The sequence below is a fragment of the Tyto alba genome, unplaced genomic scaffold, assembly GCF_018691265.1.
Source record: "Tyto alba isolate M040663 unplaced genomic scaffold, T.alba_DEE_v4.0 Super-Scaffold_41, whole genome shotgun sequence".
Taxonomy (NCBI): Eukaryota; Metazoa; Chordata; class Aves; order Strigiformes; family Tytonidae; genus Tyto; species Tyto alba.
Window position 1 is genome coordinate 14,457,084 of NW_024881317.1, and position 14,885 is coordinate 14,471,968.

General features: G+C 36.2%; 1 protein-coding gene across 1 annotated transcript in view; it reads right to left on the reverse strand.

Moving 5' to 3' along the window:
• Positions 1-525: 525 nt before the first annotated feature.
• The window catches only part of WDR72 (WD repeat domain 72), a 111,769-nt gene continuing 97,409 nt past the window's right edge, over positions 526-14,885 (reverse strand). The window contains exons 18-19 of the mRNA XM_032999274.1: positions 6,436-6,534; positions 526-646 (exon numbers count right to left, since the gene is read on the reverse strand). Of these exons, the coding sequence (XP_032855165.1) occupies positions 591-646; positions 6,436-6,534 (155 nt within the window). The 3' untranslated portion in view covers positions 526-590. The remainder of the gene's footprint in view (positions 647-6,435; positions 6,535-14,885) is intronic.

Consider the following 14,885-nt stretch of genomic DNA (forward strand, 5'->3'; position numbering starts at 1 on the left):
CATCTTAGACATGACCAGATTTATAATCAATTTCCTGTGGTCTCCTGTGAACAGAACATTCTTTGTATTTCCGTTGTTTTTTAAATATTCCATGTTTAATTCAAAATGTGCATTCTTAATTTAAATGCAAACAAATTTTCTAATTATTTCAAATGCATTTGGTTTTGCGCAGTGTTAAAATGTTATTGGTAATAAAATTCAGAAACAAAGAGAGAAAAATTTAGATTTGATGTATACAAAAGAATACTAAAATTGATGCAAATGTTTTATGGTCAATCAAAGTTGTAGGATTTGATTGAGATCACTGTATAAACTAGTGAAAAACATCTAAAAACAAACATTTGATATTTTCTGTTAGAACTATCTATATTTAATTGATTAAATGTAAATCTATTAGTGATGCAAGTGTGAATTGAAGTCAAGGAATTAGCAAAAAGAAGTTGATCTTCTGGAAGGTATTTCTTCTGAAAATGAATTGTTGAAGGTATACAATACTAAATACAACAAGCAGTTTGATGTCCACACCACATACGTCCTACTTCTTGGCTGTTCTGGTGCATCTTCTAATTCTTTTGGCTAAGCAGGATTGCCTAACACACCTTACAGGAGCACACCTTAGATATCCAGGGATGTGGCTTCATGTCATCTGGAAAAGAAGAGTATTCATCTGGCTTAATGATTTTACATTTTGAGGTAATAGGTAAGATTTTGCTTTTAAAAAAGTTATTTTACAATGTTTTATGTAGTAATTATAATTTTTATAATGGAATGAAAACATTCAGCACCAACATGCTATCATTAAAAAATACCATAAATCTACCTCCAGAAGAGTGTTTACATTATAATTTCTATACTACCGGAGGCAAAATGGAACCCAAAACAGCTCAAGAGAATGTATGGTGTTCCTCAAAACTTTTCTCCTGAACAGCTGTCTTTCTTTTCCCTTTTTTGTTTTAAAGGAAAACATTCCAGTGGATCAGCAGAAAGATAATTTCTGGTTTAAATTAATAGACTGTTTATGTTTCCTCTGCAAATGCAGTTTTCAAATTATATATTTTCTTTCAGCAGAATTAATCCTACAATAGGTGTAAACATAATTAAAAGGAAGTTATACTATTAAGGCTTTATATTTTCATTCTGTCATGGTTTATTAGAATTCCACAGACAAGGGCTCTCAATTATCAGGTTTTAGCTTCATGATTTTTTCTTATTTGATGTATGGTTGTATTTACAACATTAATTTTAAATATTACTTGTATTAGAAACACTGCTTAAACAGACAGAACACCTTTCATGAGCACATGAACAAGAAAGCAGCACACTATCTTTTCCCAGTTTAATGGATATCTTGTAAATTTATCATATTATCTATCATCTTTCTATCTGTATCATAGACACAGAGACACACACATTTTCTTGATGTTCGCTATGTAGTCTTCTGGTTTTACAGTTTGATTTACTATTAAAAAAAAAAAAAAGACAAAACTTACAACTCCTGATACTAGTAACTCAGAATGCTGATAGGATGTGACACTATACCTACTGCAGTGAAATTACTAAGAATTCCTGTGTGCCTACATTGGAAATTCCAGAAATTCTTTCTGGGATAATTCCTAGGCACTAACATTTCATACTCAGTCACTGAGCAGTAGGGGCTGGCAGTGCCTGTGATCAGTGGGCTGCCCCTATGTTGCATCCTCTTCCTGCTTCATGAATCATTGTCAGCAGCAACTGCCAGCACTGCATTCCTGAATCAGTCCTCATTTACTGCTACCTACTTTCCTGATGATGCAAATACAGAAAAATAAAATAAAGCTTTTCTAGGGTGCTTCATACTTGGAAACTTACTGAATATTAACTTTTACATTCTGCCTGTGTACTAATCAACAGCCATATAGGTGACAGTGCTGAATTAAAGAACATACTCTCCAGAACTTGGAGCTGATAAGTGAATATTCGATACAGTAATTATAACCTGCCTGATAACAAGGTAGTCACAATTTTAGTGCTGTATTTTTAAGCTCACTGTTGCTAATAAGAATCTGACATTCTTGATACATTCCCATTTCTAGTTGCTGCAGTTCTGTCTCTCAAAGACAGTCCGAGATCTTTCCCAGCTACGTGGCAAGGTCTTTCTAGGACAAGCAGCTACACAAGACTGTGAAAACTGCTCAGATTTTCACTATTTTCACTATCTGTCATACACCCAGAATTACATTCTGTCCTGAAAAGTCAAAAAATGGAGAGGGAAAAATTCAATGTGGGCAACGTTTTTGGAATGAAGGGATTGGAGAGATCATGAGCTGCTGACTTAGGCAAAGACTGTGTGGGTACCTAAGGCCATAAGCATATAGGGTTCTTAGCATTTACATGGTTTTCATCCAAAAGACAGCAAACACTGTAATTTGTGTCTACGGCTTCCACCTCAATCTTCCATTAGGTAGGCTCAATTTCCCTCTATTACCAAGTGAAGCAGTAGTCTATTGCCTAGTCTACTGCAATATCTCTGTTGGGGGAAATAAGAGGCAAGTGGCATCTGTACCTGTGTTGTTTCTTGTGACTTCAGCTCAGATCTATTCCTTTTTCTCATAAGAGCTATGCTTGCAGAACCCTCCTTTGTGGGACTGCACCACATATGAGAGGTAAGAGACCTCAAGTTGTGTCAAGTACTGCTACAATCCTCTTAGATGTTGACTGACAAAATTCAGAGCATTTTCAATCTCCTTAAAACCCATCTCAAGCAACTCCCTTTGGACAAGATGATCTGCCCCCCTGGAGGTGTGAATTTTCCATCATTGTACAAGAAAACTTGGGTGAATAGGTCAGTCCTAGAAGTCTAACTTATACATCCATGTTCATCCAGTTTCAGCTTCTTTCTCAGTTTCCCTAAATGTAGAAAATTTGTCTGAAAAAATGGCAAACACTGCTGGGAATATTTATTCATATTAAATCAGCCCTCTAAGGGATAGTGAATTCTTTATCATCTTTTATGATTAAAAGTCAGGTTCTACAAAAAGCTGTTGTAATTCTTATCTGATTATTATGTTCAAGGCCAGAGCAGAGACAAGTTTGAAAAGCCAGGGCTTTGCATGTCAAACAGAAGTAGTCCTCAGCATGTGGGGAAAATGGCAGTGATAAACCTACTATTAGGCATCTGGGAGAGAAGCCCAGCATCTCCTCTGTGTGGGGGCTAAAATAGACATGAGCCACTATCACAGATAATGGCAGCTTGTAGGCACATGAAGGGAGCAACTAAAATCCATTTCACTTAGACAAGAAACTGCAGTCTGATATTTACCTGTGTCCATCACATGTGAAAAGTATTTACTGTGAATTATCCAAGAGAAAAGTGCAGGTTGAGGGGTTTCACTACCTATCTGAGAGTAGTTCAGATCACACATTGAACACAAGAAATCATAGGTAAATCTCAGATTGGTGTCTTGGGTAGTCCAATGGATTCCTGCTATTCATCTGAGTATATGCCTTTTTCTACAATTGCTGGAGGCCCACATCCAGAGCAGTGAGAACATGTGCAGACACACAGAAAATGGGAACGGAAAATAAGCAGAGTAAGCTTTATGTGATTTTTGAAAATTAAGTTCACTTTGAAAATAACTCTCAGTCTAATGTCAAGGTTAGAGACTGCACCTTTCACTATTACAAAACACAATGCACAGACATGCCTGTTAATGGCTGCTCTATAGCCTTCCTGATTCTGTTAGAAGTTGTAATAAAGAACGCTTTCTAGGAATAGTTGGAATTCCTTGCAGGTGTATTGTCATATTTTCACCTTCTCCTCATCAGAAGAGATAATAAAATCAATATAGCTCTTAACATCATTTTTGCACATATGACAACATATTGTAAGTGAAGCACAAGAGACTTTGCAAAATACATATATAGACATTTTAATAAAAACTTATAAATGAAGTACATAAGTTTGCCCAGACTTTGAATATGTGTGAAATTGATTCTAAAGTCACAGCTTTCACCAAACCAAATGCTGACCTCCCAGGCACTCTCAAATTCCAAGATACGATTCAAAGTTAAAACACCTGAGAAATACTAGAGAAAATCATAGCCAACTGAATGTCACATTACTGTTTCAATGTTTGCTACTAAAAGTAAGTGGTAAGTTTTAAGTAAATGTATTATGTTACCAAATCTTTCCTTTCAAACAAGCACTTCTGGCAGAAGTGTCTTAATTTCTTATCACAGAATTTCATCCACACAAGGAGCAATAAATAATTCATGTTCCTAGCTCTTTGTTGTGTGTCCCTGAACTGCACAGAGCTGGAAGGCTGACAGCTGTGTCAGGACAAGCACCAAAGATCTGACATGACAAGTGACTAACAAGTTTCTTTCAGTCTATAGTGAAAGAAGACAATGGCATAAAGTGCAAAAACAAAATCCTGAAACAAAATGAAACTGTTTCTTTCTCTTTACCTAAGTGTTTGCTATGAGCTTATTTCCGACCCATAACCTCTGGTCATTTTATAGTACTGCCCAACCCCCTTTACTCCTCACATTCGCCTGGCCATTTACGCCTGTCCACGGATCAATATGAGCAATTCTTGGAGAAATACGATGTCTCCATGACAACCAAGCCACAAATTCTCAGTGGAAAGCAGTGAGACCAGTAGTGAAATCTCCTGAGGTTTTCAGACCTATAAGACAAGATGTCTTAAAATGCAGGAATGGACAGAAACAAAAGCCAAAGTAATTCATTGTTTATTACTGGTTTAATGATGTCAGATGGACCGAATGAAACTCAGTTTTTAAGTTTAGATGCTTTATCAACATGTATTTTTGCCAGTCAATATTCACCTCCTGACAGGCTTTTATTCTTTCCATTACTTCATACAGATATGCAGAGTGCAGAATTGGATATTCAAGCTCCCATCCAAATGCGTACACTTTGACACAAAGAATTAATTTGAGGCTAAAATTAATGTTATCTTTAAGGTACATTAATTCTCACCTGAATACTTTAGTGCCACCTTGTTTTAATTCTTTCTCGCTTCAGAACAGATCAGAACTTGGACAATCCACATTTTTGCCCATAATCATTGTTGAAGGAACTAGAGAGAGCTTCTGAAGGAGGTGCCATGAACCACAGATCGTAGGTGTGGTAAGGAATTAAACTTGGCTTCTTCCCGAGTAGATTATCTATTTCTTTCTAAATCTCATGCTGGTTTCTGCTGTAAAGCATTGAGTCTAAGCCTATGTGGCTTTAAAATGAATATGGATTTACAATTAATTGGTTTCAATTGTTCTAACATATACTGGTGTTCATTTCTGTGGAAAAGATGAAAATGGAATGTAGTTCACATCAGGTATATGACAGCAGTTGAACTCCCAAGGAATCTTGGAGGAGTGGAGTGTGCTGAAATATAATCCCCCAGACATGGGTCCTATCTGGGTTCTGAGATGACTTAGGGGACCTGACATGGATTTCAGACTGCACCCTTTGACTGAAAATTAAATCTCAGCAGTGTTCCTTGGGGAAGGATCAGGGGACTGTTGGCAGCTGCCCCCTGTCAGCACAGGCTGCAAGATTTGGAAATCTCTTAACTAAGCTGACAGGCCACAGAGACAATGAATCAAAAATATGATACACGGATCAGCACACAAAGATGCAAGAGGGTACACAGAAACCAGATAAAGCAGAGAAGGAAAATATCAAGTGAAGAAAGATTAACTCTTTCACTAATGAGGACTACATGCAGGTTACATATATGGTATATGTGGGTCAATCTCACAGTTTGCTTAGTATTTAGTTGCCCAGAATGTTTTTAATCAGCTGTGACTCGATACACTTTATATTTAATTGTTTCCCTTTGGGATTCATTTAATAAATTTCTTAGATGTTCCATAACGAGAAAGATAATGAAACTATGTGAAGATAAATCTTTTAGTCACCAAAAAGGATGCACTTTATGGATGTTCCTGTATTCAGCTGAATCAATGTTAAGAGCCATTAAAATGAAATAATGATTGTGAGCTGATTTAAAGAATCAAGCTATTTAACACCACCAATTTGCTTTCCTCCAGAGATACAGTGTTTGAATGTCCACTGCTACATTCAACTGCGGTATATACAGTCCTTTTAATTTTTCATAATCTCATGCTTCCTTCAAAGGGTCAGACATTGTACATATATTAAGTAAGCAGTGTAGTCCAAAACTAATTATAATGAACTAGTAGTGTCAGCTTTCTTTTTGGTCATAAAGCCTTTATCCTTTCTAAGACCTGAATTCTTGATGAAAGAGGAAAGGATAACAGCTCCACGCTGTGACCCCTGGAGGTGACCATTAATTTGACATTGCAGCTGCTAAAAAGGAAACAGCATTACAATGTGCTTTTTTTACAGACCCAAAAGCTGTGTCAGATTTATCACTTGATTCTTGGTGACTGTCTTTAAATGCCTCTCACCTGGACTCTCAGACTCTTCCAAGACACATCTGTCAGGCGTATCCTCCACATCTTGGAAGTTTGCCGAGTTTGAGCTCTTGTCATGCTTCAGCGCACCAACTGGAGCAATAAAGAATAAAAACGGGCGGGAGGGAGAAATGTAATGTATTCAGAAACAAACACTTCCTGATTTTCTGCAGAGCTTTCAATGCTGAAGACATAATTTGTAAACACGAATAATAGATTGAAATAAAACAGAAACTCAAAGTACTTACATGCAGCCATAGCACAGTTGAAAAATCTATAGACAAGAATTCTTTCAGGGAGAAGTTTGAGGCATTGGCTTAAATGTGATCCCCTTGAACTAAAAAAACAGTTTTCTCTTATAGTATCATGAAATAATAAAATAATGTAGAAGCCATAAAAAGTGCTTGTCTCTTTCACCAAAGAAGCCAGTAAACAATATAAAAGATCAATTAGGTGGTTTTGTAATCACTGGAGTCATTCACCAGGGAGAGAAACAGTGTTTCTTTTAAGATGTAAATATGTTGTATATAACAATCTAGAATGTGTAATAAAATCAGTGATAATTCCAAAGTGCAATAAAGACCAGACTTAGAGATTACCAAATTTGAGATCTTATCTTACTTAACTGCTAAAAACATATTCATTTCAGAGCAGGAAAATCTTTTAATGGAAATAATTATTTGTCTGTATATGACTTTTTAATTCACTTGGCTTTTGAACAATTTCTACATAACTTTTCCTGAACAGAAGAGAAGTATTTCCCTGGTCAATGTCCATTTTCCTCTCTTCTGCTTCATATCTCCATATGGATCTGTAAATATAGCTTGAAGATAAAGTACAATTATTAAACAATATATTATAGAATAGCACCGTAAAGAATAGATCTCAGTTTTTCAGTCCCATTAAAACTCTTAGCTGATCCCATTTATTAGGGAGATAGCAGTGACTAGAAAATACTATTTTTTTTTCTAATATCTAGAAAACTAAACAAGATTGCAAACTTCCATGTGGATGGGGATACCAATGGCTAAATACAATCTCAGCGTAGTTTTGTGTTGTTTTCAAAACAAGAATTTTGTTCCCTTATAACTTTTGATAGTTTTGTTTGTTTGTTTTAACCAAATTAATATTTGCTGAAGTATTACTTTATTTAAACACCCATTTAAATTTTCCAAAATTATGAGTGAATCAACAAGGCCCTAGGGCATTATTCAGACAGGAAGAGCTCAAAAGACACATATTCCACTTCAGTGCTCTGCGCTTTCCATCAGTTTGCAGCTATTGATCCCAGGTCGCCAAAAGGTTCCATCATTCTTGACTCCTGAATCTACACAGAGTCTGTTTGAAGCAATCAGGGCTTCAATACAATTGTGGAATTAGATCTTTGAAAATGCAACATTAAAACATAATAAATAATAAAATCTATGACAGTGACAGCATGCATTTACCTGAAAAAAAAAAGCCAGTAAATTTTGCTTAAAAAGTCTGCCTTGGATGGCAAGTAACCAGTATACCAGTATATAAAACCCTGCCCAGGTAAAGCAGGAATGCTGGTTAAATTTCTAAGCTTACAAAAAAACAGTAGACTTGTAACAATGGTCAACTTATCCACATGATGATGAGTTCTAGCTCTTGCCTCCACCATGGAAGTGTTGATATGATAATCTGCATGAGGTGAATTGACACTGAAGAAGTTACAATAAATAACAAATGTTCTTGTTCAAAAATGAGAATGGTATGATATGTTCAGGAAGAAATGTCTTCAAAGACATCTGTGTTTTTCTCAGACTTTTACAACATTTAAATAATTTTCAGATACACTAATTGAAGGCCAGGATTCCCACTTTAACAAAGAAAAACTGGAAAATACAAGTGTGCATATTATATTAAAAAAAAAATTGTTTTGTGCTAAATTTATTAGAACATTCTTTCTAAAACAGTTCTTCCCATTAAGCAGTCAGCTCCACTGTGCCGAGTGATAGATTGAGTCATTACAGCTGCATGAATTTAAAAGTCAGAAATACTCTGAAGTAGAGCAATAGGAAAATTTCTGACAGAGTATACTGTGATAAAAGGGAGAAAACAAAAAGTATGACTATGATTTTGCAGGGAAAGAGAAAAATCACAAGAGCTGTCCTCTCTAAAAACACAAGAATGACTGAAAATTCAGAATCAGTCTTTCAAAATGAATGGTGTATTTTCACCCAGTAAAAAACTCTCATAGTGAACCAAGGAGGAGAGATGTTTTCACAGCACCAAGCATCAGTCCCCGTTAGGAGACAGCAGGTACTTCTCTTGCTGGAAGTTGGCTCTGTAATTGTTCTTGAATAGGACTAGGACAAACCTGTCCAGCTGCTCTCCCTCTGTCCCAGACCGTGTCAGCATAAGTCATATAATGTAAACTAACCTGCTTGATTTTACAACAAAGCAAAGCTGAGCAGTGTTTTTGGGGAAGGTACCAGATTCAGCTCAGAAGTAATTCAGAACATAATGAATAAAAGCAGGCAGAAGCAGGCCCATACACAAATGAGATACATCAGAAGGAAGGTGTGAAGTGAACAAGAAAGAAACCAAGACAGGCCAGCAAGATCCTTGCACAAAGCAGAAGGATCTCCAGTTGATATGCTTGACTAGAGACTGCAGAGACTGGGGAGATCTGGGAGAGGATAGATTCACTGAAAGCCAAGACAGACAAAAATGAGAAAAAGGGATCACAGGCACAGCCGATATGGCTGACAAATGACAAAAAACAGTGATGAAACACTAGCACTAGTAGTTGATGGCAAGAAGTCATTAGGAGCAGTTTAAAGGCAGTGGAAAGCATGGACAGAAAAGGTTTTCACTGAGACAGAGAAGCAGACCTCTGGACAACTTGTATAAACAGAGCTGTTGGAGAATGAGGTTCAGCAGGAAAAAGTGAAAGGAGAAAGTGCTTATTTCAGAAAGCCATGAGACAGGCTAGGATTGGGCCACTGGTGTGAGTGAGGGATGTGTATCTCAGCCTTGTCACTTACTCAGAAGTACACATAGCTTCCTAGACAAAAGTCTGGCAAATAAAATTCACAATACCCTAGTTTATGAAGTTACATAATGAGTGTACACAGTGAGCAAGAAAGGGACGTAGGCAGAGACCTTCAGATCTTTCCTTTTTAAAACATCACATGTCATATGCTCAATTTAAAGAGGAAAGTTCTTTAAAAATATCATAAAAGAACAAAGGGAATTGAAAAGTTAAAAATAAGGAAAGAACAGTCTGGCCCAAATAAAGAATGAAAGTAAAAAATGGCATTATGTAATCATGAAAAAAAAAAAATCTTAACACTGACACTTACTTTACTGTATTTTCCCTCAGAGGAACAGGATTTTATGTTCAAATGTCAACAGGGGAAATATTGTTCTGAATTGCTTATACCTAGGATTGTGATGGAATTTAAGTTACTTAAACAGTGTGATCTTTATTCATTCTGAGGATACTGTATCCTCCTTTGGGTTTAAATGGACCTTAAAATTACTTTTGCTTCCATTTGAAAGCTAATTTGTGTAGCCAAAGTGATGTAAATGTCTGGAGTATAAATAAGCCCCAAATCTACAAGTCAGAGAAAAAGTTAAGAAACAACAATTTCTGATAGAATAGCTCTATGATATTTTCTTTCTATTCAGTGCAATGTAATTTCAGTTATTACATGGAGAGTAAAAATTACCTTTGTTAGCATGAAAGCAAGGTAAAAGGGCAGATTTCATTGAAGCAAATGACCTTGAACTTAGCATATAAAAATGACATAAATCTTCATTGTACAGGATCAATCTTGAAAATTGTGGTAATTTTTTCTGATACATCTTAATAAACTCTTAAGGGTTGTTTACTGAACTTGATACTCATTCTCTTACATTACTGAAACTGAAAAAGACATTAAAAAAAAAAGGTATGGAATTTAGAATAGCAGAAGAATATCATAAGTTCATGGTATTTAATGAAACATTTACATAAATAATTTCAAAATACTTCAAATTCTAAAAATAAACCCAAATTATTTCCCAAAAGAGATCACCAATCACTGATTGGTGATTATACTATGAAAGAGCACTCTTTGTGTGAATGAATTGTTAAATGACAAGCTGTTCTTTGTGTGTATACGCCAATCACTAATTACAGCAACAACTCATCACTATTATTTATTTCTATGTGTTCTGCTTAAACTTTGAAAGGCCTTGTTCTGCTCTGTAAATATTACACACTAAAGTCTAAATAACCTGCTCTGCACAGCAATTTTCAGATGGAAGACTCATGGAGAAAGAAGTTTGCATAACACAGGTGAATAAACCAGTTAGTGTTTTCTGATAAGATGCCTCTGTTATTGATAAGGTGGATTAGTAACTTAAAGACAGTGTCTGCAGAGAAAACAAGAACTTAATTGTCATTCAAGACAAGTGGATAGGGAAAAAAAAAAAATTTTCAATCAAAAAATTAGGCAAGATAGGCTATAAGTGATAAATATATTTAAGGTCCAATACAGACCACAAAGAAACCTGAATCTAAACAAAACTGCATGAAAAAAATCTGTAAAGGAAAACAATATGCTGATTTTTGTTTTATTTTTGTAAATAGATAAAACATTTGTGCTGCAATGCCACTTCTGTGATGTATGGGATCTACATACACTTATATTATACATATGAAGCTTGGTGGAGAGCTGGGCAATAAATGCTTTGAGTGCTATTTTAAACAGCACATTTCAGAGATATAAAAAGCGTAAGGACAGCTGTACTTGCTGAGACCAAATATCATCAGTGTAAGAGTCCAACAACTACACAGTAATACTTCAGCAGAAATTTCTACTAAATTCCAACTAGAAACTTGGGGAATTCCAAAACTTTTTTTTTTAAAACCCATTTCATAACTCACAGAATATTTCTGTTCCATAGACTTCTCCATTTTCCCCTTAAGTATGTAGAATTTTTGCATCCTTAACATCTTACACCCTAACTTGCCTTAGCACGGCAGGCTCTGTTGTTTTACCACAGAGGTAGGCATCTCCTTTTGTTTGCTTGCACATGTCCCTATTAGCTTTATGTGAAACTTACTCTTGTATGAGAAAAGACATGTGTACCAGCCCTGCACAACCTCTACATGATGCTTGTGACTGAACACTCCTTTGTTTTATCCTCTTTCAACCATTTCTTTTCCAGGTTGAAGATTACGATCCTCCTTAGCTTTTTCCACGTATTTTGATGCCAACCTGAAATGTTACAATTATTTCACTAATATTCAAAGAAATGCAGAAAACATTCATAAAATGGCAAGTGAAATATTAGCAGCACTCACCACAATCCTCCAGAAACAGGAGAAGCAGAGAGGGAAGTGGCACGAGCCAGCATGGAGCACGCAGGTGCCGCTGGGCGGGGGACGTGCCCCTGACGGCACCGGGGCCCAGCACGGCGCCAGCATCACTTCACGGGCTCTACAGGTGATGCTCCCGTTTACCGAGCCTGGTATGGCGCTTGCCTTTGTTGCCACAGCAGGAACACTGTTGACTCATACTCAGCTTGTGATCCAGATTCTTTCCTGGGAAACTGTTACCTTACTATTTCTTCCCCATCCTGTCTCTTTGCGGAAGATTAATCCTACCTCAGTCTAGATCCTTGCTCTCATCCTTATTGAATTGAACCCTATTTTTTTTCCAGATCATTTCTCAGGCCATATAAACCACTAATTCATCTCACTGACAGAAGACATCAGTTGCTGGTCATTTCATAATTTTTAGTGTCATTTAAAAAAATGTGCACTGATGTATGTAGTTGTCATTTAATTGAAATGGCTGGTTGTTATCTTCTAATGATTAAATATCACACTGCCCTATTTTCATTACATTTTAATTTTAAAAAGAGAGACTAAGAAATTAACCTGGAGAAACATGTTGTTATTCTAAAGTGAGTGCTGCACCATATAGAAGCTAGAACTGTCCTTGAAATAAGCCAGTATGGTACAAGGCAAACTGGAAACTATGGTAACTTAAATCCATCTCACTGAACGTGGAAGTAAGACCTAACGTTACATTGCAGAGCTCAGTTTGCAGAAATACTGACCCATGCACCCAGGGAAGCCTGAAGCCTGCACTTGCTCTTGCACTCTGTGAAGTCACAGGCAAATGAAGTTCATTCCACTCACTAAGTGAATTGCAGCTAAAGAACATTTTTCCTTCTTTAAGCGTGAAATTTCTTTTAAGGTTTTTATATATTTTAAAATGAAAAACTCCTGAAACTCTATTTCCCCCCTCCCCATATCTGTGAGGACAGCATTACTCCAGACAGGAAAACTGAAATTTTCAGTGATTCTTTTCCCAATATACCTTGAAGTTTTATTCACCCAGAGGGATTTCCCTACTTCTCTCAACTAAAATATAATGGCATGTAGCAAATTATGCTCTCAAAGGACATCCCATTTTTGTTTCATTAGTTCAATGAAACATTCACTCAATTTTAAAGCAGTTGTCTTGATCTTAGTTGTGATTTATACCAGAATCTGTCCATGTATTCTGTGTAGTACCTATAATAAAACACCTAACTAGTTAAATTTGTCTCAGTGGGTTCTGCTGCAAGAAATAAAATACTTTCCCATAAAATCCCACACAACGTTTACTGCACAGCTCTGAAGCATACGCTTCTGTAAAATTTAGGAGGATTTTAAAAAGGAAAATGTAACCCCAAACTGTCTTTAATTAATTCTTCTATAATTATACACTGCTTTTTCTTCTCAAGGTCCTCACTGACTAGAAAGTGCAAATTTCTTTTCTCCATTTTCCCTAAATGATTGGTAGCGCATATTTTAACCAAACACAGTGTATGAATGAATTATTTGGTCACATTTGATCAACATTATTTATCCCTCTCTCATTATTTTTTTTTCAACCAGTAACTGGGAGGCAATAGAAAAACAATTTTTACAGGAATTAGTAAAGAAGGCCAAATATCAGTTATGGTAAATACTAGAAAACGAGTTTCTTTTTTTAATTAAAGTATATAGCATCTCATTACCTGTCCAAATTTCTAAAAATATATAGCAAAATTACCCTTGTTTTCTGCACATTAGATCAGTGGTGTGGGAAGGTACAAGTTGCAAACAGGACTGCCTATCAGTATATTACTATCTTCTATAAAAACAACAAACAAATCAAGAAATATTTTCTATTTTAAAAATCACATTATTGACGGTATTGACATTATTATTTTTGTGACAGTAGATTGATTTGGTATTCAACTCTACAATCATTAATCGGGAAATTTTCAGAGGTTTATGGAATTATAGCTGTAGATTGTCTCAATTTGCTTTTAAAACCAAAATGAAACAAAAGTGTGCAGCACAGTTATGACACTGACATATCCCTGTGTATAATGTGAATGTTATAGCTTGCATACTCTTCCCTTCTCTTGATCAAAGCTGTCCAAATAACTTAATGCATGGGAAAAAAATATACACAGAGCCTCTTTATTAACCTCTTCTGGCCAGATTATTGTTATTCTTTTGCATTATGGCTTTGAAGATGTATTACTGATAGGGAGGTAAAGCCAACTGCAGCACAGCATGACTCTGCTGAATGGCTGCTGTATGAAAGTGGAAGTACTTATTTCCAAGACATTTCTGTGATGCTCCCTACTGTTAAAATGTTATCTGACTTTAAAAGATTTTCAGTTCAATTGTAAGCAATAAGTAAACTCAGGCAGAACAGTACTGTATACTGAAGAGTTTCACTAGCTGGTCAAGCAGGCATTATTCCAAGAAACTAATGTTGTATAGGACTGCTTCTTGGTGGCTGAGACCTCTGATTGGCAAAAGAGAGTGGACTTTTCAGTCAGCAAGCTAGTTACCCATGGATGTGGCTCAAGGCTGACACACAGATTGACTGGTTCACACTAATTTACTTCACACAGATTCCATTTATCTCCTAGAAGATCCCCTGGCAGCAGCTTATAATGGCATATCCTAGGATGCCTGCCTGCATGAGTTTTTAAAGCGGCAGAGCTTGATGAATCTAAGTCCAGAAAACAGTTCACAGATTGAGGACTAGGTGCAATCAAAAAACATCAAGTAGCACAGCTGGGACTTGCTAGCTTGCTTGACTGGTTTGAGCAGCTGAGCATTAACTACGCTTGCTTTCCTGCTGGCAGCCCTGTGTCACTAGGACAAATCGGAGCACTACCCGACAGAGAAGAAAAGAAAAAAAAAAAAAAAAAAAAAAAAGAAAAGGGAGGTGGAGTAGAGGGAGAGTATTGCATTGCATAGATACTATTAATAGATGCAGGAAAAAATCATTAGAACATTTAATCTTTATGCAACTCCAGGATTATCAAACTAAATAATGCTATGGTTAGCAAGTTGCAAGTTTTGAGGCTAGGAATCTGAAAATTTCTTTTAGTCACATTAACAGTTCAGAGGAAAAAGACCCGAA